Raw genomic sequence first — 22,752 nt, 5'->3', positions numbered from 1 at the left:
TTCCCATGCCTTATGTAAGCATCCTTTTATAGTCAGAGAAGATGAAACTGCTTTCCTCTTTGCCACCTATGCTTCAATTCAGCATGAAGCAGAGTAATCAGCTGGAACTACACTTGCTGCAATTCAAGCAGATGACTGTTCCCATATATTTAGACTAAGACAGCCTTTAAGTACCTTGTTAAATCAGAACCTTGGATCCCAGAGATATCCACTCAGAACTCTAGGAAACAAAGCAATATGTAAATAAAGCTGCAAATCTACTGTAGGTATTGTTAACACTCTTATCGTTACAGAGCAGAGATCCTTCAGCCTACTCAGAGAGAGTGGAATCTTTGTAACTTTGGCAAAAATCCTGAAGGGCAATCCACGATGTGCCGTGAAAGCAGCCCAGGTGCTTTCAGAGATAGCCAAGAATGGTACGTTGTAAATTGTTACTATAGGACATATTATAGCACGTTAGCTCTATGTTTCCAGTCTTGAGTTTTGTTTCATGGCTACCAGCTATTGGTCTTGCAATTACTTTATTTCAACATGGCAAAAAAACCCACAAGCCCCTCTCCTTTACCTACAGAGGAAATGAAGAAACCATGTATTGAAGCAAATTTGGTTCTAACTTTGATACCTTTGCTGGAGAGCACAGACCAAGAAATGTTGCTTCATGCTGGAAGAGCTATTGGCCGTATCTGTTATGATAATCGTAAGTATTGACTTGAGAGAATCCCATTTTCCCTAGCTGTAAGGCATAAGGCATTGTAACCTGTAACTCATACTAATTTTATGAGACCTGAGTGCACAATGCACTTCAGCCTCCAGTTAGATATACAATTCACACAGCTCACAGACACCAGACTGAATGTATCCCCAACACCTCCTAAACTCTGTGTTTCCCACTGTATTTTTGGCTTCAAGGTGACAGATGTTTGTCAGAACTGCTCTACAACTACAAAAGCAGCAGAGCCTCATACATATCTTAATACTGCAGAACTGCCTTGGGCCCAAATCCTGAATGGCTTTGTCTTCTTCCAAAGTAATAATAGTGTCTATAAAGCAAAGCACTTGCTTAATAAGTGTGTCAAAAAAAATACTCTAAAAAATACCCAGGCAATTATCTATGCAAAGCATGGCCTTCTCTGAGGATCACTGCTTGCATAGGAGATTGTCATGCTCCAGATTTTTGCATAAAGCCAGTACACTAGCTTGCCTGCTGGTGTCACAAATTAAACCCTTTTCATTTACTTGCCCCAACAGTTTAAGATTTTTCTTTTACCTTTAATTCCCAGAATGACAAAAAATATTTATTGCATACTGGAGGTAATACGGAACACTTTTCACCCAGTATCTTCTATCCATTTCCCTCTGCCTTCAACCTACCTTCTCTTATCTTTCTAGTGTGGACTTGTGTAACTTTATCTAGAAAGCTATGGGTTTGCCTCCCTGCACTGCTCCCATGAAATCCATGCATGATAGGTACTTGGTGTAGATTCTACTAGCCCCCTGCAAATTACATGTATTTGCCAAGGAATGCCACATACTAGTTTAAAAAAAAACACCTTCCCCATATGATTACATGCAAGGCTCATGCAACTGTTGTACACCAGCATGACTGCAGCCATACTGCAAATACGCTTCGTTTCTCTCAGAACACAGGCCCAGCAGAGATTTGACAAAGATGACTCTGACTAACATACATGCTTAAATAATTTCTATTACTAACACAGCAATAAATACATCACAGAAAAATTAACTTCAGCAATTCCCTGATTGAAATACAACTGTGTATGTCACAATAGCACCCAGACACTTTCTGGTGTCTCTCACACATGCTGTCACCCAAGCTGCAGTCTAGCTCTCAGCAAGACACTGCTGCAAAAGCTGTGTCATTGTACTGTCAAGCAACTATCACTATCCAACTTTGTATTTCACAGTTTCTGGCATTCTCAAAGTCATTTTTGATATTAAGCTTTCATTACAAGACAAACTACGGAAAGAAAGAAAACAGTTAATCAGTGTTTTCCTCAGCAATTCTTCATGTGGATGGAGACAACTGTAGTTAGTATACTGGGAACCAGGACCAAACCAACTTTTACTTACTGTGCTTCGACTTCCCTTAAGTCACATGAATTTACACCCGATTGAGAACCTTACTCCACCTATACAAGTTCCAAAGATATCTTGAATTCCAGCATTCCAAGATCCCCTACGTGCTGAGCAACTAGCATTCAAAAAACTGGAAGAATATAACTCCCCTAGACCAACTTATAAGCAGCCTGTCTCTCAGTCGTATCTTATAATAGCCCAGGTATTAGTAAGGTGTCTTGTTCTACAAAGAATTTTTTAAAGAAAAAAAAAATCATTATTCTAACATACAGAAAGCAGCTGTATGGACATTTGCTATATGAGCCAGAACACTGTTGATCCTGAAAGCAGAGTCATCACTAAACTATGCTTTATCTTGGGTTTCCAGTCCCATCTCCCTGCCCTTCAGGACAAAAAGCATCATTGGACAATGAGGCTGAGATTCCCATTCCCTGAGAGAAAATAAGCCAACTGTCTCTTCCTCACTCAATTCAGACACATACCAAGAGGTATAGTCCATCAGAATTCACTTTAGAAGCTGCACTAGTAGTAGAGATGTTCATGCAATTGCCCATATGTATTTCCACAGTGGCTTAATTCCTTGAGTCAAAGTAGAACCAGCAGGTTTACCAAAACTGTCCTGAACCTGCATTTCCCACACACACGCATTAGCCTCAACTCACAGCAAAAATGCTGTAACGAATTCTAAGAATGTGAGAAAGAACCAGACTATCTTGCTGCAAAGCATCTCAGTTGGACCATTTTTACTGATTTAATTGGTCCCTATTTAATCACCTTTAACTACTATGCTTACTATTACCAGGGGATCTTCGCGAAGAGCTGGTGAAGGTAGGAGTAATCACATCATTAGTCCGAATATTAACTGATTATGCAGAGAGTGAACCACTTGTCCATGTTGATCTATTGGCCTTATGCAATCTTGCAGACCTGGGTAAGTAAACATTTTTGTATCTTGGAGCAAAATATAACCTTCACACTGTCACTGCCTTTCCATGCACATGCAGAACACCCACATGTTTGTGGGGGGGTTTTGTTGGGTGTTGACGGATTTGTAAGAGTTAGTGGAACTAAGCTAGGATTAATTTGACAGCTATTATAAGGCCATAGCTACTGGAATTACACAAAAATAGTGTTAAAGAAAGAAGGGCAGGGGGAGAAGGGATGAGTAGAGTTTTACTGTCTCAGTGCTGTGCAAAGGGACAGAAGCATCTATAAAAACAGAAAAAGCATTCAAAATCAAAGTAGTGTCTACTCACTTCAGGTTACAGGGAGATACACTTTGAATGTTTCTTTATCTGTTTAAATGTTAAAAAAAATGACTTTACAATATACACAGATACAGCCAAGGAAGCTCTAAGCAAGACAAAGGTTGCTGAACAGCTGGTGAAACAACTGAGAAGAGCAGAGAGCCATGAGAGATTAGAAATTGTTTTTGAGGTCCTGCAAGCACTTGCAGAAAATGGTAAGGCTCCTTTCAGCTTGGGGGAATGAAGGGAGACAGGGTACTGGTGCTTAGCTTAAGCTCTGGGTTCCAGGTTTGCCATGGGACCCATTAATGGAACCAGCAATCCCTTCAGTAGAAATAAGCCGCAAGAGCATATGGAATCTTAGCCCAAGCAAGACTTTGAAGCTTAATAAGCGAGGCAACAAAGAAAGGAGGGAGATAGTAGCATTGCACTCTGTTTCACTTGATCCATAAGACAGCAGATTCAAACTAAAATTCTCAATGGTGTATAACAGGAAAGCAGACTAGACAGATTGGGTTTTTATAAAAAACCCCCATCATCCAAATATCATAGAAGTCTACTCTAAGCAGTGGTGTAACAAGCACCAATAAGAATCTACTAGAAATATCTAGATACCAAATACAGATTCTCAAGAAAGAAAACTCATGACTGGCAATACAAGAAACGTCAAAGATCAATGCAGAAGCTTTGCTCACTCTGCCTTAGTGTCATCCTAGCACCAGAATATCTGTTACAAACAAAACCAAACCAGTAACTGGACCTGAAAAAAGACTGGCTGAAGTTCAAGGATTTAGCTTCCTAGTTTGAAACACTTCAGCAAAGACCCCAGAAGCTTTTAGTGTGCTTTTACTGTGATCTCTACAGATGCTCTGAAAGTGCAGTTGGTGGAGGCAGGCGTGCAAGAGGTGCTGTCCGAGATCCTGCTGAGGCTCCAGAGTAGTTCACGAGCTGAAGATACATGCATTGTGAAGGCTGCATCAGATCTCATTGTCTCTCTGCTTCTTGGAGGTAAAAAAGGGAACACTGACAGTCCAAACACATAAAGAAACAACATCAAAAAGTCCCCTTGGCAGAGGAGTTGCCATCTGCTCTGTTTCATTTCCTTAACAGGGACACATCTGCAACCTGTTTCATAATCCTTAGGCAAATTCTTCTCAGACACCACCTTTTCACTTTTTATAGGAGCCTAGCGCTCACATTGCCATGCTCCCCTTCAAGCACATACATATGTTGCCTCCAGTCATCCAATACCACTGTGACTGCTCCTACGCAGAACACCAATGCAAGCACAAGAACGTCACGCCACTGTGGCTGTACCTGTGGCTGACAGTTCACACCCTGCTTCTGTAATTTTACTTTCAAAGCTGGCCTAAGAGTCAATTCTAAATTTAAAGCTAATCATCAGATTAAGTTCACATGGTATGGAACTACTCATGTTTCCTCATCCGCTATTCCAAATTTGTGTACAAGCTTCAAACATTTGGATTAACAAATGAAGTGTAAGAACTTTTGTAACTTAAGTTCTGCATCTATCTATGAGAAACAGGCTACATATATTGCTGACATAGATTTTTCACTAAGTCTTTAAGCTGCTTTCAGGAACAACATAGAAAGGCTGAAGACCTAATAGCAACTTTGGTTAGGTGGCCCTGCTATTTCGTATTTTGGGCAATACAGATTAAAGAATAAAACATCAAGAACTGGACACTTATACTGCATCCCATGAGCCCCAATACTAAAGCAATCAAAAACTTAAAGATCTTAAATTATTAACTATAACAACAATCTAAGTCATCAGTGATTCGAATCTCCCCAAAGACAGAACAGTTCACTTTGGGGCTAATTATAAAGAGAGATGAGATGTTCTCACTATTTATCATGCCACTGATAAGTACATGCAAAAGTTTTTTGCTAAGGGATGTGGCATCCTCTCTCAGAATGTTGGTACTTGCATCACATCCAGACATATGCAACTACAGAGACAGGAGCAATGGGTACTACTAATTTTACAAAAAATGGTAAAGGCGGTTATTCTCTACCCTTCCAAGATGGAAAGTCATTGTTTGTGAGTGGAGAGAAAAGCAACACTATTAGATTTTATTGCTCCCTGGCTCTGAAACAGTAACATTCTTGGTCTTCCGCAGACTGGAAACTTGCATGCCCCTAAGTGACAGATGCTAATGATATTGAAGTAGTTTGAGGGACATAATTGTAAAAAATGGGGTGGTCAGGTATGCAAGCTTACACTTTTTTTCCTCCCTAAATCACACATTATTAGAGTGGAGACTTTGGAAATGTTTCAAATACATTTGCTTGAAATATAAATAAAAAATAACACACAGTTATTGATGTTTTAAGTCACTTTCAGGAAGTGAGGGTTACTCAGACAGATGGCGGGGGGGGGGGGGGGGGAGGGCAGACATCTCAAGATAAGCCATTCTATTATAGAAAGCAATGAGCCTTAATACTATGCAGATAGAAACACAGAGAGACTCTTATAAACACTCCTGGAAGGCATGCTGTGCTGAATCAGTCAGCAGAAGATACCCCACCATGTTTTCTATCCTTTCTCACTGATAAATTACACAGTACTTTTTGTACTGGGTTCAAATGCAATTAACAAAAAGGAGCTTTTTCAACATTGCTCAACTTTCTACATTAATATGTGCTTGATTACCATAAAAGATTCCCTCACATCTGTCTGAATGTTTAGCTAGCCAGTCTCTTTTTTTTTTTAAAGCAAGCTACCATACACATCTCTCCACTTTCCCCCCACATCCTTTCCAGACTCCCTTTCTTCCTTGTCTTATACCTTGCTCTGAATCAATCATTGTGCATTACAGTTCTACAAAGGCCACAGAAATGCCCTCGGTGCCTTTAAACCGGCTATCTTCAGTTTACTCAGCTGAATGGCTTGCTTTGTCACTCACTCTTCTCCCTCCATCTCCCCCACAACCCCATTAAATGTTTCATGTGGAAAAAGTGAATAATCCCTCTCAGGCCCCAGTATGTGCCACTGATGTATGCACAGCCTTTAATCTAAGAAGAAAAAAAAGTCCTATGGAAATCTGATCTCAGCATCAAACGACTTCTGAGGCAGTGAAAAGATGACAGACAGCTTTTGCAGCTATGAACGTGGCTGTTCCTATCAGACTTTAACGATGAGCCATTAAACTGAAGATTCTGTTTCTATCTAAGCAAAAAAATCCACAGGAGAGAAGACCAATTTGGTGCTCTGTGACAATCAAAGCAAGGCAGCCACTAATGGGTTCTGCCTGTTCGCACTTTACTACAAATGCTCTGCCATTCTTTGGTCTGAAAGGTGGGGGGAGAAGAGAAATTAAGTTCAATTAAGGTTACTCTGTACGAAGATCAAATTATTTTACCTGTAGAATTCTGTTAGACCAAAAGAGATGGTCTGTTCCTAGAGAACCTGTTCCTAAAGTGGATTGGACAATTTTCCTCATATACTCTGATCTCCAAAAATTAGGACCAGGCAAGAGAACATTTGAGGAATCACAAGGAAAAACATCAGCTTTAGAGAATGTATACATAAATTGGTATAAAAATCTTTTTCCATTAGTAGAATTTGAACTATTTCACATACTAACAGTTCTCATTAAAATATCCACTTACATTTTCTAAGCATTTGACAAATTCTTCTTTAACATATGTAGTAATACAGGGGAAAAAAAAATATGCTACTAACTGAAATGCTAAGAGATTAAAGGAATAGTAGGTATTGGTTCAAAATACAACATGGAGAAGTTTCTGTTACTTTGAGATGGAAATTACATTCAAACCAGAAAAGGTGTTAAAATTACTAGAGCCATTTTAAAGTGGTATACACACTAAAATCGGAAGTCTGATCATCTTAGGCATGCAGTTAGTACCACAAGAAGCACCTCAAGCTGATTTTAGCCAGATTCTGAATTTGCATGACATCTGTATAGTTGTGTGAATAATTGTTTATTCCAGGTGAAGATGTGGTCTTCCTATATAGTATTCACACTGTTTTGCTGTGTTTTAACATACAGTATTCATGTGGTATCAGGACAGCAATAAGGAAATGTTGACTAGTGTCAGCAATATGCTTCTCTTGAGGTTTAATCAATCACATAAAATAAAATGCAGAAAAATATTTGCTAAGTGGCATCTTCAAACACTTACTTCAGGAAGGATGCAGACTGTAATATGGAGGGTTTCCTCTTGCTCTTTAGGAGAACACTTTCTCATTTCCTATCAAGGTGAGCTAAGTAGCTTCTGATAAGAAAAGAGCTGTCATCTCTGCACGGCAAGTTCTCAAAGAGATAGGGAGATATAGACATACACTGACAAAATACTGCAGAGCAAGTACTAGGCAACATGATAGTTCTTTGGAATGTACAAATCTGCTCTTTCACCAGCATTAAGCAGATCAGAACTCTCTAGGTCAACTCATTTTCCTAGCTTCATATGAGTGCAACACAATTAGACTTCTCATTTCAGAAAGTGTTTCTCAAAACACATAAGAAAAACCTAGGCCTGATTCTTTCAATGATTAGTTAACGACAATTTATTCGATTTAATACAAGGAGTAACAGCAGTACAAAACCAGTAATCAGACTCACCATTGCTGGGTAAGATCTCTGGTCTCACAATAGTCTCTTAAACCAGTAGAATAGCAAAATTTGAGTATTAAAGATATCCTTTGGAGGAATGGAAAATGCCACCAGTATTCCATCACATATATAGTGGAAAATAAAGCAGTATCGAGGAAGAAATTGACTGGAGAATCTTTTGTTTTGAATTTGACAGTGATTGTCCCTACAAAGTTCTCTTAAGCTAAGCTTTACTAGAGGGTGTCTCAGCATCAGTTCACAGGTGGCTGATGCTCACTTATCTCTAGAGAGTTGAAGGCTGTAAAAAGCAATGCAAAAGCTATAGTCTCAATCTTATTAAGACATGAAAATAGTCAAGACAGACTCCCTGAATTCTCAATTGGCATGATTAATTTCTATCATTGTGTTTCTTGTCTCTCCCACCTGCTTGGTTTTGCCCCTTTCTTCAGATGGCAACTGTATACGAATGGTACATATGGGAATCATACATCAACTTCTGGATCTTTTGGAGAAACATGTGGAGAGTGGGGACACCTCTGTTCAACATGCTGCCCTCAGTGCCCTTCGAAACCTTGCTATACCAGGTACAGACCTGTACAACTGACTTACTGTGATTCTTTGTAAAGATAGGTCATTTAATGGAAATCTGTGCAGCTCTGTCCAAGTCACCAATTCCAGTACCTCATATTTTGAGGGGAAATTGACCTTTTTTTTCTCCCTGCAGAGACATATATATTTGAATAATTCATCAGGACTTCTCATCTACATAAAGGGTCTAAATATAATAAAGTGTGATCTCGTTGCCAGCTGCTGAAATTATTTCATATTAACAGCATACAGCAGTTCAAGACAAAAATGCAGAACAGGTTTTATAGCTTAAAATACAGAGTATGAGGTGGAGCTATCACATCACAGCTGGTAAAGATTTCATAAGTCTGCTCCTTTTCTATGAAGCCAATATTCACTGCAAATTCAGCCTTTGTAACACACTTAAAAAGAAAGATGGGGGCACAGAAGATAGATGGGAGCAGACTTTTTAGTAGTGCCTGTTGCAATAGGACAAGGAGTAATGGTTTCACACTAAAAGAGGGTAGATTTAGACCAGATATAAGGAAGAATGTTTTTTATGATGAGGATTGTCAAACACTGGAGTAGGGGTGGTAGATGCTCCATCCCTGGAAACATTCAAGGTCAGGCCAGACAGTGCTCTGAGCAACCTGATCTAGTTGAAGATGTCCCAGCTCACTGCAGGGGGGTTGGATCAGCTGAACATTAAAGTCTCTTCCAATCCAAATGATGCTACAATGCTATAATTCTCTACTCTTATGATATTTTAACACTCATCAGAAAATTGTGCTGCTTCTCATCTCAAATTTACTGCTTCCATGGAATTGTGCAATACAGGCCAAAACTGTTTTGCTAGAGACTTACCAGTACAGTACTCCGCAATGCAGTCCTTACACTGCTATACAGTACTCCAGAGAAAAGCATGACACCAATGTGTCATGGTTTAACCCCAACCAGCAACTAAGCACTACAGAGCTGCTCAGTCACTCCTCTCCCCTCCCAGTGAGATGGGGAGGAGAACTGGAAAACAAAAGTAAAACTCATGGGTTGAGATAAAAACAGTTTAATAAATAAAATTAAATGTAATAGCAACAAAAGATAATAATAATAAGGAAAAGGAAGATAGAAATAAAACTCAAGAAAAGTGATGCACAATGCAATTTCTCACCACCTGCTGACCAATGCCCATGAAACAATCTGCCCCCCCGCTCCGTCCAACTCCTCCCAGTTTACATACTGAGCATGGCATCCTGTGGTATGGAAGATCCCTTTGGTCAGCTCAGGTTAGCTGCCCTGGCTATGCTCCCTCCCAGCTTCTTGTACACCTGCTCACTGGCGAGAGCATGGGAAATGGAAAAATCCTTAGCTTAGGATAAGTGCTACTTAGTAACAAGAGCAAGCAGTGTGCTATCGATGTTATACTCATGCTACATCGAAACCACATCACTGTACCGGCTACTAGGAAGAAAATTAATTCTATCCCAGCCAAAACCAGGACACAATGTTATTTTCTGAAAATAAGAGAACTTGAAGTTGTCTGCCAATTTTATTATGCAAGCTAACCAGTATGCTTGGTTTAATGGTTTTATACATATCCATTGCTTTGAACAAGTCACAGCCCCAGAATATACTAGTTTCTACTTGGCCTCCACTACTTTTTAGAACCTGATACATTCTCATTTCTTCTTGCAGATAGCTCTCTTCAGAACTTCACCTATTTCTTTCAACTTATTTTTGATATGGTCTCAAGTGTTTTATTTAGTTTGGCCTATAGCATTATCACATCCTCTGGATCATAACAGCCAGCTATGTGTGTCTTTCAGTACTTTAACATATTTCATACCACGAGCCCCTCACTGCTTCTATGTATATTTTATTTCTCTGTGAAGAGATTTTCTACCACCATTCACATCAGCAGAGACCTGTGCAAATTGCTTTTTGCTGCTAACAGTGTATGCAGTATTTCAACCACGCATATCAGCTACATCAGTTACAACCTAACACAGAGCTATTAGAAGATAATCATAGAATCATGAAAAAATCATGGAGAGCTATCCAGCTGAAATTAGGAGAGTAGTTTAGTAGGCAAAATGTAACTATCTTTATTAGAATGAAAAGTGGATTTTTTCCTATAAGCCAAAGGGTGTACCATGCTTTTCTCAACAAATACCAAGGCCCACTTTCGCCAGGGCAGCCCAGGCATTCCCTGGGAGTTCCTTAACAAAGCAATGAACACAGCTGATCTTGCAAAGATTATAGGATCTAAAACTCCAGAAAAATGGGTTGCAACCTACACCTTCACCCCTGTATCACTGCCTGCTACACACAGTACCAGTAGATTTTAATGTTCTTTGCAGCTGTATTTAAAAGACTCAACTCTGAATCATAAAATATCAATGTATCAATACAGAGTCTATTTTGGTTATCTGTTCTGTTCAAGTCTAATACAAACCATTTTAAATCTTTCCAAGCATGTGGGCAATGCATAGCACTTAAAATGCTATTCCTACATTGTATTTTTCCTCATCAATTCGTAAAAACATCAGAATACGGATGCTGCAAGACATTCCCTCACAATAATACATCACTTTCAGAAATACACAAACTCTATCACTTTCTACAATATAGTCTGCTACCTGGGGGGGAAAAAAAAACACACAAAAAACCCACCAAGAAAATGACCGAGTGCAAGTCCAAATAAGTGAAACAAGTATGGGCCAACACTTGCAAATAAGCACAGGGGAAGTCTTCAAGTAGTGATCTTAAAAGAGAACAAGTGTTTATAAAAAAAAAAACCACCCACAGTGGAAAAAGTCATTATGCTTTAGTGAACGGAGTCAGTCTGTGCCACTGAAAAACAAGGACATTAAGACCAAGTTACTTAACAGTGTCTGCTTCTCAATTTTCGCAATAGAAGGAGGAAAGGATAGAATGGTTATTCCCTTAATTTCACTGTCCTGTCACTCCCCTGCCTCAAAAAGAGGCATGCAGAAATAGGAAGAGAATTGCTCTGGGGGAAGCACCTTTTGGTAGCACAGTTAAGCAGCATTAGGACTCTGTCCAGACAAGCTTCTGATTATTAGCATGGATTACTGTACTAACTGGAGCAAAGATCATAGAATTAAGAGAGGAAAGCACAAAGGCATGAACAGGGGATCAGTGAGCTCAAATACGAAAAGAAAATTAATTCTCAAGAAATATGGCTTCATAAGTCACTTCTGCCACCCAGTTCAGTTAAGATAAGGAAGCACTGGAAAGGCTCACTCATGTGAGCAGGCAAGTGGGCAGTTAATCTATCACAACTAAAAAAAGGAAGACAAACAACAATGCTGTGTTTATCCTTTTTTGTGTACTTTGTTCCACGCAGGGCTGAGATCAAAAGTAACTAAAATAGCATAACAGTGATTCCTAGGAAGTTTTTAGCTCAAAAGAGAAGCCTAAACAGTCAGGTAGTCCTGACTTCATTTCTGAGTGCTCTAACAAGTCAAACCTTTTGCTAAGAGCATAACTGAGCATACAATTCAGAACAGTTATGTCATACCAACATTTTCAGATGTTTGTATAGTTACTGAGTTTCACATTGTCACCTTTTTTCCATTTTCTAGTTGTTAACAAGGTTCAAATGCTGGAGGAAGGTGTGGCAGAACGGATTCAGGCACTTCTAAGGTCAGAGATGCCTCCTGTGCAGTTTAAACTTCTTGGAACGCTACGGATGTTAGTAGATGGTCAAGGTAAGTTAAAGTTTACTGATGTCAACTATACAATCCCCTCCTCCCCTTCCCCTGCAAGACAACGGATGTGAAAGGAGACTACAGGCTAAGTGTCCTGCTCACCTAATTCCACTCAATCTGGAGAGGTTCCAAAGAGACGACTGCCAGAGGCTGCAAGGCTTCCATACTGACCTCGTCAGCCTCAGAGGCAGATAAGAAACAAACCAAACTGAAGAATCTCCAGTAGTCAGTGAGAAACGGCAAAGGGGTAAAAGATGTTTTTCACCAGCAATGTAGCAGCAAGGCACAAGTATGATGGAAAAAGAGCCAGGCTAAGGAGTTACAGTGCCAAATCACAGGAAAGGAAATCAACAGAACGGCAGAATATAAAAGGATCAAGGGGAGCTTGTGTGGAGAGAGGCAGGAGAAATTAGTTTCTACTAGTCATGCAGTCGCTCTGTATATGTTGCCAGGTTTACCTTGCTGGTGTGGCTCAAATCACAGAATCACAGGTTAGGGGTCGGAAGGGACCTCAGAAGATCACCTAGTCCAACCCTGCTGCCAGAGCAGAACCATCTAGAGAAGGTCACACAGGAACGCACCCAGGAGTGTTTTGAATGTCTCCTGAGAAGGAGACTCCACAACCTCTCTGGGCAGCCTGTTCCAGTGCTCTGTCACCTTTGAAGTGAAAAAGTTTTTCCTTATGTTAATGTGGAATGTTGAACTTGCTTTTCATGTTGAAATATGGGATTATTTACCTGCATTTCATTCAGTTTTACACAGAGGTGAGTATGCAAAGGCAACAATACCCACTGTATGAATATAGTTCCATTTTGAGAAACATACACAATGTCAGAATTACATTAAAATCTACTACAATATGTTCATTTATCCTTAGACTTATCTAGCTTCTTACCAGAGTATAACACAAAAAAAGTTGTGGTGTTTGTTTGTTGGTTTTTGTTTGTGGTGGGTTTTTTTTTTTTTTTGTAAGTGTTCTAATTCTTTCCTATCACCAGAGCAGCTGCTCTAGAACACTAATCAGTACAGACCACCTTAACATGCAGAAATAACAAGAAACAGGTCAAAAACAGAATCAGAAAAGTTATGTTCGTTTTGCAACAGGAACTGACAAGTGGAACAACTGAAATCACAAATTTGTTAGTTCTATGGAAGGGGAAGACACCTCACTCTCCTACGTTCCATGCTGCACTTATTTACATCACTGCAGATACCACTGTGATATGGCAGTTACTTGCATCCTTTTCAGATGAATATGTGATAGAAAATTTAGATCTAACACTCATTGATTTTCATTGATTCCAGTCCAGTAAAAAGCTGCTTTCACTTATTCCACGACAGCAGGAAATGGACATTGGATAATATACAAAAACAGCCTCCTCTTAGGCTTTGAAGGAAGTCACTAAAAGGTCATTTCTCCAAAGATATACCTGAATTATGACAGGGGAGGCCATTTAGTTTTTAAATTTGAAACATCATAACAACACAGATCTCAATCAAACACTTGTTTGGTTTTTTTTTTTTTTTTTTACTCAATGCTATTTACCAGCCCTAGGATGAAGTCAGAATTTGGCACAAAATGGTACAACTTCTGAATGTGAAACACTACGGATATCAAAGCATAGAGCAGAAAAAGAAGATGTAGATTACTCAATATTTACCACTCTTGTCTATTTAAAGCAGACAATTCTCCCACCTTTAATTACTTCCTATCCTGTTTACCCACGAGCTAACATCACCCTTAATTAACTAAGCCTGAAACTCTTACAAATACACATTATTAAGAAGTCCACACCAAATTAGTTAATTGTATTATCTAGTATAAATTCATTACTCCAACAATCACTGGGCATGCTGAGGCCTACAGACTAGAAGAGGTAGGTTTCTTTCTAACCATAGAAAACTGCAGGCAGATTTGTCAGCTTTATTACACTAAAGAGATGTTAATTTTTAACTCCTGGGTTTTGCACTGTTTTGCTTCAGAGGAGCAGAAGCATTTGTGCACTTCAACAGCCAAAGGACTTTCAGCTCAACTGAAAGTTCAACCATACACATAATTTATTCAAATTTGGTGTTTTGTAAGTCAAAAGATCCTCCTGTTCCTGTTAAGAGTAACTAATTGGGTTTTATCTCAAAGAGCTCTATTACTAGTAGATACCAGGAAGTCCCTGTCAAACTGGGTCAAGACACCTCCTTTGAACAAACCTCTTAGACTGGTTCCATGCACCACTCACTCACCTCTTTCAGCTTTCTGTACTAAACTGGATTACCATGATAGCCTCAGACTAACATGTAACATCTGACCTAGAAACTAAAAAACCTTTCTGTTACAGGAGATAATATGCAGGTGGTTGTGCAATAACAAGTAACTCTTACCTCAAAACAAAGATGTTCAGCTAGGCTAGAAGCTCCCAGATTCCTTGTGGGATTTTGACCTGTGGATTGTTCCTTAGCATACTAGGCAAACAAAAGAGGAAGTGCCCATCCTTCCTCACCTTCCTCCCCAAAATAGAAAGCATATAGGTTGACTCACAGTTTCTGCAAAGTATTTAGAGTAATCATGTGGTTTATTGACACTGACCTCCTGGTGCACACTTTATTTGACCCTTTCCAGAATATCTCAAAACAAATGCAAGACACGGAAAGGAACAGGTAAGGAAACAGAAGCAGGGTAATGCCCCTCTCAGCCAAACCTATCCCTTCTGTTATGGGCGTTAGCCTTGCTTCTTCCTCTAGTCTTTGCTTCAGCAAAGCTCCAAACTTCCCAATATCTTAAAACCATGCAGACTTTTCCCCACATTTTTCCCCTTTCTGAATTTCCTTACAAAGGAGCATGGATCTCCCTGTTCACCTTTCAGGCCTGGAACTATTTTTAAAAGACTGGAAAAAGCAGAGATTGAAAAAAGCTCACAGACCCTTTATAGCCCTTCTTAGGGAATGTACAATTCCCATGAAGGCCTGTACCACATCTTTCTTTCTTTGGAGCACACACACATTTCATGCTCATCTCCGCTGGTCCTCCAGCATTGAGGGGTGAGGAGCTGGCATGGGATAGGACTCAAGATGACCAAACTGAAGTCAACAAGAAAAATCCTTAATTACAAATAACTACATGAGACTCCTAAATTTGAATTAAATCTTATAACCACAGTATATTTTTGCAAATAGAATAATTCTACACCAAAAGCGAGCATCTGTCCTGTGACTACTCTTGCCTCTCAGTTGCTACATCTGGTACCTTGCTGGAAGTGCTGTGCATTTATATCTTCAGTTCATGATCAACTGGAACACATGCAAACAGCTGTTCAGCAGTTTACAGAACTGCTCTTCCGTGCTTAAAGCCAAATGGGTGAGCACTCAGTTGCTACAAAAAGGCAGCTTAAGTTGTGCACACTACTACTTTATCTTTCTACTGGTACCCTTCACTTACAAGAAAATTCTAGCTGAACCAAGATGTAGAATTTCAAAGTCTTAAGTAATTAATAGAATCAACTAACTGAAATTGCTAAAACAGTATTTACCAGGATGTTCCCAGGGCTGAACCTCTGCTTAACACATTTACTTAAAATAGAGTATTTCAGAATCCTCAGCACCCTTGTATCTGCATTTTTCCTTTGCTTAGGAAATCACTTTCCATCAGTCAGTCACTTTTGATCTGCAGCACTTTAAAGATGCATTATTAAACTGCAGCAAGACTCCTGTGGAACCATGTGTTAGACTGATGCAATACTAAGAGAGCATGAATAAATTTCCTTTTGCTGCTGAACTTCTAAAAGCTTTGGGAGTAGTTTCCCTTAGTGGCAACAAACCTTAACACATAGCATATCATTACAGTTCCACTTCTTAGGCAAAGTTATCTAGTGAGGTTTTTTCCAAATGTCAACCATATAGAAACACTTCTAGCAACCCTTGAGATACAGTTCCTGAAACACATGGGAATGCAAATTAAAAGGCTTCTCCACACTCTGGGAGAAGTTTTGATGATGCCTAATACACAGTTCAACACACATTCTTAAGACTTGAGACATGCAATTACAGACATGCAGCAATTCTGTACTAAGACTTGGCTTCCCCCTTCCTACCAACAGTAATTATCACCATTACTGAGAACACTGAAACAGCAGGAACAGGCTCTGAAGAGCCCATGATTAAATTTGTGCAAGAAACCAAATTGGAAAGGGACACTCCTTGTCAAGATTTCAGCATAGCAACAGAACAGTTGCTTTCAAAGATATAAAGCTGCTCACTTCAAGCCCTGCTTCAGCAGCCTCTTATAAAGGATATGTTTATCAGAATAGCTTACTTTGTTCTTTACTTCCAAGGGTTGCCCTAACACAACTGGCATTCCTCAGGTAACGATTTCCAAGATCCCTTAAAAGCCCAATGCTTTAGTTACAGCTCTTAGAGGATACCGAGCTCAGGCCTACGGTCTTAGCTACTTCTACATTCACATTTCTGTGACAGAAAGACTGAGAAGTCTTATTTTGAATGTCTCCTGATGATGTTTTTCTCTTCAAGCTGATGCGGCCGAAACCTTGGGCCAAGACCCCATGCTGCTCAGCAGACTTGTGCAGTGGTGCAATACCAACGACCACACTGGCAGAGAAGCAAATCGGCTGCTAGCATCGATCCTGTGTCACAACAGATCCCAAGTATGAGCACTATTGGTCTGATATGTTTCTACTTTATCTTTCTCAAATATTTTTAAAGCTTGTCAATATAGCTAGGGGTTAACTGGCAAACAGCACATACAGCTTTATCATTAAAACATGAAACTTCACAGTAAAAACCCCTCTAGTCTGCCTCAATACCAGCAAGAGGGAGGTGAGCAGGAAAGCAATGCTCTCCATAGCCACAGAAACAAGCAATGTGGTTACTTACTGTCACTTGTCAACTTTTACCCTGCTTGAGTAAGGCTTGACACATGGTAAGTAGGTAAATCCTTTCTATTTCCACAAATATTAGTTTCAAATTTCAAATTAAAATGGCAAAGATAACCCAGCCCTGCCTGTCTGGAATGTCAGCCCTCCAGGAGCTCCAAAAAGCCCACTTATCTACCTAGTGATGGATGAATGTGGTGTGATCTGTATCTGCTGGCATATTAGAACAGGCTCCTGTCTCTTGTAAATCATGCTATCATACACAGGCATCCCAACCATGCTTTGCTTTGAGGCGGTGATAAAACAAAGTATACTATCTGCATAGGCTTCGATAAAGTAGAACTAATCTTCACTAGTTTGAAAACTTGAAATGAAAAGTTGGAATAAGGTCAAACAAACTCTTGAAACAAAATATATGTATTTTTATCTTATAGATAGGCATATACATAGTTATAAGTATTGATATTGCAAGTAAATCAGGCCAGCCCTAAGCAGACATGTATGATCAGTGCCAAAAGCAATATTATCTCTAATCTTCAAATATCATTAGTTTGCATTGCAGCAGGCAAATAATTTCCCCAATTCAGAGGCTGAAGAGTGCAATCTCATTTCTCTCTTCATTCTGCTTTATCCGTAAGTCAGATCTCCATCTGTGATAATTTACCTTTGCTTAACAGGAAGTGGTCAAAGCCATCCAGGAGGCACAAGGAGTGAAGCATCTGGTTTCCATGACAACAAGTGAGCACACTGCCATGCAGAGTGAGGCTCTGAATGCCTTGGCAATAGCATCTGCAATCGATTTAGGTATTTCTCTCCTAAAAGCATTTATCTGTGCAAGATCCTCAATTATTAAGAAACATTATCGTGTTGTTAATTCTACATACATGTAAGAAAAAAAAAATTTAAAATTCACATTTCTTGTCTAGATTTAGCTCTTCAGCATGAAACAAAGGAGGTCAGCCATCCAGATCACAGAAGCAACAGGCTTCAGGAATCACCTGAAGATTTTGTTTAGGGTAGAATCAAATAACCAGGTTGAATAGACAGGCACAATCTGTTCAGTAGCATGGTATGATCCTAGAAAACTACACAAAAAAGCCCAGATAGAAAGTAAAGGTGATGAAGACTACAGAAAAAGACAGGAAAGTCTAAACAAAGACAAAATTATGGACAAATTATGGATGTGAATTGTCAATGAAGACTACAAATGGAGGACAATCTTCAGAGGACAGACATTTGAATATAGGAGAAAATAAAGCAGAAGCATAGACAAGAGGGCCCTGTAGAAGCTGCAAATCAAACAAATGAGAAAACTGTAAAGGCTCTAACCACTTTTACCAAGCTAATTTTCAGAAAGATTGAGTATAATTTCTGTCGGGTTTTTCTGTATGACTGATCACATTTGAAAATGGGTCTCAATTTATTACAATAAAGACAGTCACCACAGAAATCTACATACATCAAAAGATAAATTCAAAAGAAATAGTCAACTTGAAATTTGGAATTTCCAATACCAACAAGCAAGACAGTAAAGAGCACATTTTACTGACTAGTCCACCGTTATGGCTCTCAAATTCACTGGGCAACTAACAGGAATCAACACTTCTAGCACTGATAACTGCAAATTTTAATCTATTATGAGATTAATTTTATATAATATACAGCACACAGGTTCCATCTTCCAGAACAAGGCCAGTGAAGAAACAATGTACAGAAAATACAGAAATACTCCAGTACAGAAACTAAGATGCCCAAGACATCCCTGTATAGTCTACTTTAAGCCAGTCAGCAATATTATTTTTAAAAAGCAAACATGTTCACTTTCTAGCTTCTTTTCAGCTAACAGCTCTGGTATTTTTTTACTTGTCTTTCAGAAACCCTTGAAGAAACTTTTAAGGAATTGCAGATAGTTCAGAGCTTACACAAACTTCTACAAGATCACAATACAAGTCCTGAGGTGAAATATAATTCAATGGGTCTATTGTGCAGACTTCTTAATTCAGGTACTTCATTTGAAGTTGTCCATGATGAAAGGACAGGCATTTGTGATGAAAACACAAGCGTTTTCTGTTACTGTGATACTTCAGTCTGTGAGTAGTAAAGGATATTAAAGAGATTCAATCTTTATTGATCATCAAAAATCCCAGTCAAGTAGCTTCTTTCTTTATGAAAAGTTGCTTAAACCATCAGTCAAATAAAAAAAGAAAGTCTTTATGCCAGTGAGTCAGTGGCATAATCAAATCTTGAAATAGCAAAATTAGAGCCTTGGAATACCAGCATCTTTGTCCAAATTCACCATGCACAGATGTCTAGCAGTCCCAGGTCCTGTACGTACCACAGCATTTTTGTGTTCAAAGAAATAGAGAGTCTGTATAATCTTCCACAGGCAGGCATACATTTGTTCTGCCTATGCTGTAAGCAAACCAGAAAGCTGAGATAAAACAGCAATTTTGGCAATGCTGCCTTTGCACAGCAACTTTTAGTAAGACATATGAAGGATATGATTTCAGTTTCTCTCATTCCACAGTAAGAGAAGACTTAAGAATGCTTTGATCAAGATCAGACTCATCCTGGATGTGTGGCACACTAATCAAGAACCACCATCTTGAAACCAGGAGTCCAAAGATCTTATGCCAGTTTCTCACATCTTAACACATAAAACATGCAAACTGAAAATAACGGTTGTGCTCAGGCAAGGATCTGCCACAAGAGGAGCTGACTTTCAAATCTCAGAGCCACCCTATGTTGGCAGACAAGCTGGCTTTTGCAATATACTCTTTTTCTCCCTGTGTAGCCATGCAGACATTGGAATAGAGATAAACATTTGCATTCTTCAGTGCTACTACAGAGTACTGACACAACAGATGTGATCTATAGGACTTTTTTCCCAGAGACATATATACTTAGCACTTTATAGACTAACTAATGCTAGGAGTTGAATCTTACTGATACAAAAGGCTAACAAAAAGCATACAGAGCATACAGGCAAAAAAAAATGCTACAACTTGCCCTGTATTATATTTTCAACTAAGTGCTTTTCTTCTGTTCAATCAGTTCTTGGAACTCAAAACAGGAGGGAAAAAAAAAAAAAAAATCTTAACCTGTTTGATACTTTCAATGGCTGAAAGGGTATCTAACAAGAGAAATTTATTGAGATTAAAACAGCTCATTTTAAACAGCAAGTACTCCAAACTTTTATGTTACAGCAATTGTTGGGAGCCATGGCATGTCACTAAAAGTCAGCATTTCATCTCCCATTCAGGTGATCTGAGACAAGAAATAGAAGAGGACAAGATTACAGAAACCCTCAAACAACTCTGTAGTCATAGCAATGCAAATGTGGTCAAGAAAGCTGTCAAAACATTACAGATTTTGAGAGGAGAGACACCCCACTAGCCTCCCTTCTTCCCTGCACTGCTGCTGAGTCAAATGCAATAAAACACCAGCTTTGCCAACCTACCTTGCATTTGTCATGCTGCCACATAACCAACAGTACTGAAGCCCAGGTACAGCTCCTGCTTTTAAAGCTGTACATATAAAAAAAAATAATACTCATTTGCTCATCTATTTGGCCTACAGATACTTGCATCACTGCTGCTCTTCACTGAGCTATTAACACATAGCAGTAAGAGTAAGGCCTGTCAAGCAAGTGGTCTTAGAAAACATCACATGAGAAGCATCAGGCAATTACCACTTCTGATACCCCGATTTGACAAAACCAAGCAGCTTAAAAATGTATCACTTGCAACTTTTTCTTATATCCCTGGGACTTTAAAATCATTACAAAAAAATCTCAAGCTTATACCATGCAACCTGAAACAACGGAATTTATGAGAGCTGCAGCTTAAACAATGCAAAGGCACCAATTCAATCTCTGCACATTGTGAATCAACTTGTGAGCCCAGCTGTCAACTAAACCTGTTTAAACCACCACAAAACGTACCTTTAAACCAACTCCCCCTCCTATTTCCAATTTTAAAGCTCATCTCTGAGTTTTTACCTGCTAGTGTCATGAGCTATATTCTTAAGCGTCTGAGGTGATGGTCTTGTCCTAATTTCAGAGTTGCAGCTATTGTAACCTTGAAAGAGACTCTGTAAAAGCAAAGTTCACCAGAAACTGCAGTTAATGTCCATGCAGTGCTTGGACAAGATACAAATTAAATAAAGTTGGAAGTTACAAGTGGGCATGTGTGAAGATTTGGAGGCAGCTGGCATTTCATTAAATTATCTCCGGTAAGAGAACCTGTGATTAACTTCAGATAATGAAAAACTGTAGCAAAACAGATGTCTCTGAACATTTCTACAGAAACCTTTCATATTTAAAAATCATTATTTGATAAAAAAGGTAACAGGAACTATTGCACAACTTGTTACAGGAACGTTTTGAAGCAGTTGCAAGTATATTGCAGAGTCACATCGCCAAGATCCAGGAGATGAAATTCAAAACCCTGTAGCGGTACGTACTGAAGAGCTAGGGAACAATGACGGTTTTAGCCAGCAGGAAAAGTTATTGAGAAAAAAACCAGAAAAGTACTGACCTTTAAAAAATTTTTATAAAGCAGGGAATATTTAAAAGTAAACAAGGCCTCCTGATCTCAAACAATTTGAGTATAACTGGCTTATGTCTGTGAACAAAGATTACAACTTTGATCATGCAAAAGCTTTCCCACTTACAACATTGTTAACGTTATTTAGCCCACTACATTTGCCACCAATATCACTTCCAGGAGCACTCCTGAGAAAGGGAATTTCACAAAACCACCCCAGACAAGTCCCTTAGTAACACACAAGCAGGTTTTGACCACACAGTAGGAGAAAAGAAAAAACATGAGCTGAAGAGTTTCCTCTAGCTCGGAGAACAGTGACATGGACATCCTACACATTTCCAATGTCAAAATGAGAAACAGCTTCAGACAATCTCAACTTCAGAATAAGATCTGTTGTTGTGCCTAAGTCAGGCTTAGAATGAGATGTATCAGGATCTATTACAAGTTCTATATATATACACACCAGATAGTCACATTCAAGTCAAGTCATTCTTATCAGAAATGATCCAACCCTAACATTCTAGAGTAGCTAATTCCAGATATTGCATTATTCTAAATATAGCCATTATCTACCGGTTAAATGTTTCTCTGACCTTATTAAAATGAAAATCAAGTTTTAATGCATTAATGATAAAATGGTCAAGAGAAGCAGACACAAATGTATTTCTGTAAGCCTCATCTTCAAACCTGGAAGTTACTTCCCTTATGCACTCTTAAGAATAGTTTCAGGAACATTGTTCAGACGTGACAAGCCATAGACTCTGCAAGTCACAGGAGCGTTAACTGTGGATAATGGCATTCAAAGTGCAAACAGCTGTTTTAATTTTTTGGGTGTCCAGAGATTTAGTAATTTCTCTATACCACCCTACAGCTCTTCACTTGTTCATGGCTTTCCATTAACAATGGAGAGAAAAGCACCAGTTTTATCTATTAATTCAGCAGGCAGACTGGAAAAAAAATAAAAAAAACAAGAATTCATTTCAGCAAAATATACACATGAACATCAGCAGACCTTTACCATTTCTGTAGTTACCCACAAACTGCAGTCTCAGTAACCAGTCTAAACCTAAAGAGGGAAATAC

General features: G+C 39.0%; 1 protein-coding gene across 1 annotated transcript; it reads left to right on the top strand.

The window, feature by feature from the left end:
- The first annotated feature begins 531 nt into the window (after positions 1 to 531).
- LOC104353853 (rap1 GTPase-GDP dissociation stimulator 1-like) lies at positions 532 to 20,519 on the top strand. The gene is made up of 10 exons (XM_086467303.1): positions 532 to 697; positions 2,900 to 3,028; positions 3,434 to 3,559; positions 4,209 to 4,352; positions 8,395 to 8,529; positions 12,118 to 12,243; positions 16,762 to 16,895; positions 17,801 to 17,927; positions 18,998 to 19,126; positions 20,386 to 20,519. Exons 1-10 carry the CDS (start codon positions 532 to 534, stop codon positions 20,517 to 20,519), a joined length of 1,350 nt encoding a protein of 449 aa, XP_086323429.1.
- The last annotated feature ends 2,233 nt before the right edge of the window (positions 20,520 to 22,752 follow it).

Source organism: Leptosomus discolor, chromosome 6 (assembly GCF_034619465.1).
Source record: "Leptosomus discolor isolate bLepDis1 chromosome 6, bLepDis1.hap2, whole genome shotgun sequence".
NCBI lineage: Eukaryota > Metazoa > Chordata > Aves > Leptosomiformes > Leptosomidae > Leptosomus > Leptosomus discolor.
Note: the sequence above shows the minus strand (reverse complement) of the source record. Positions and strands in the feature narration are given on the sequence as shown.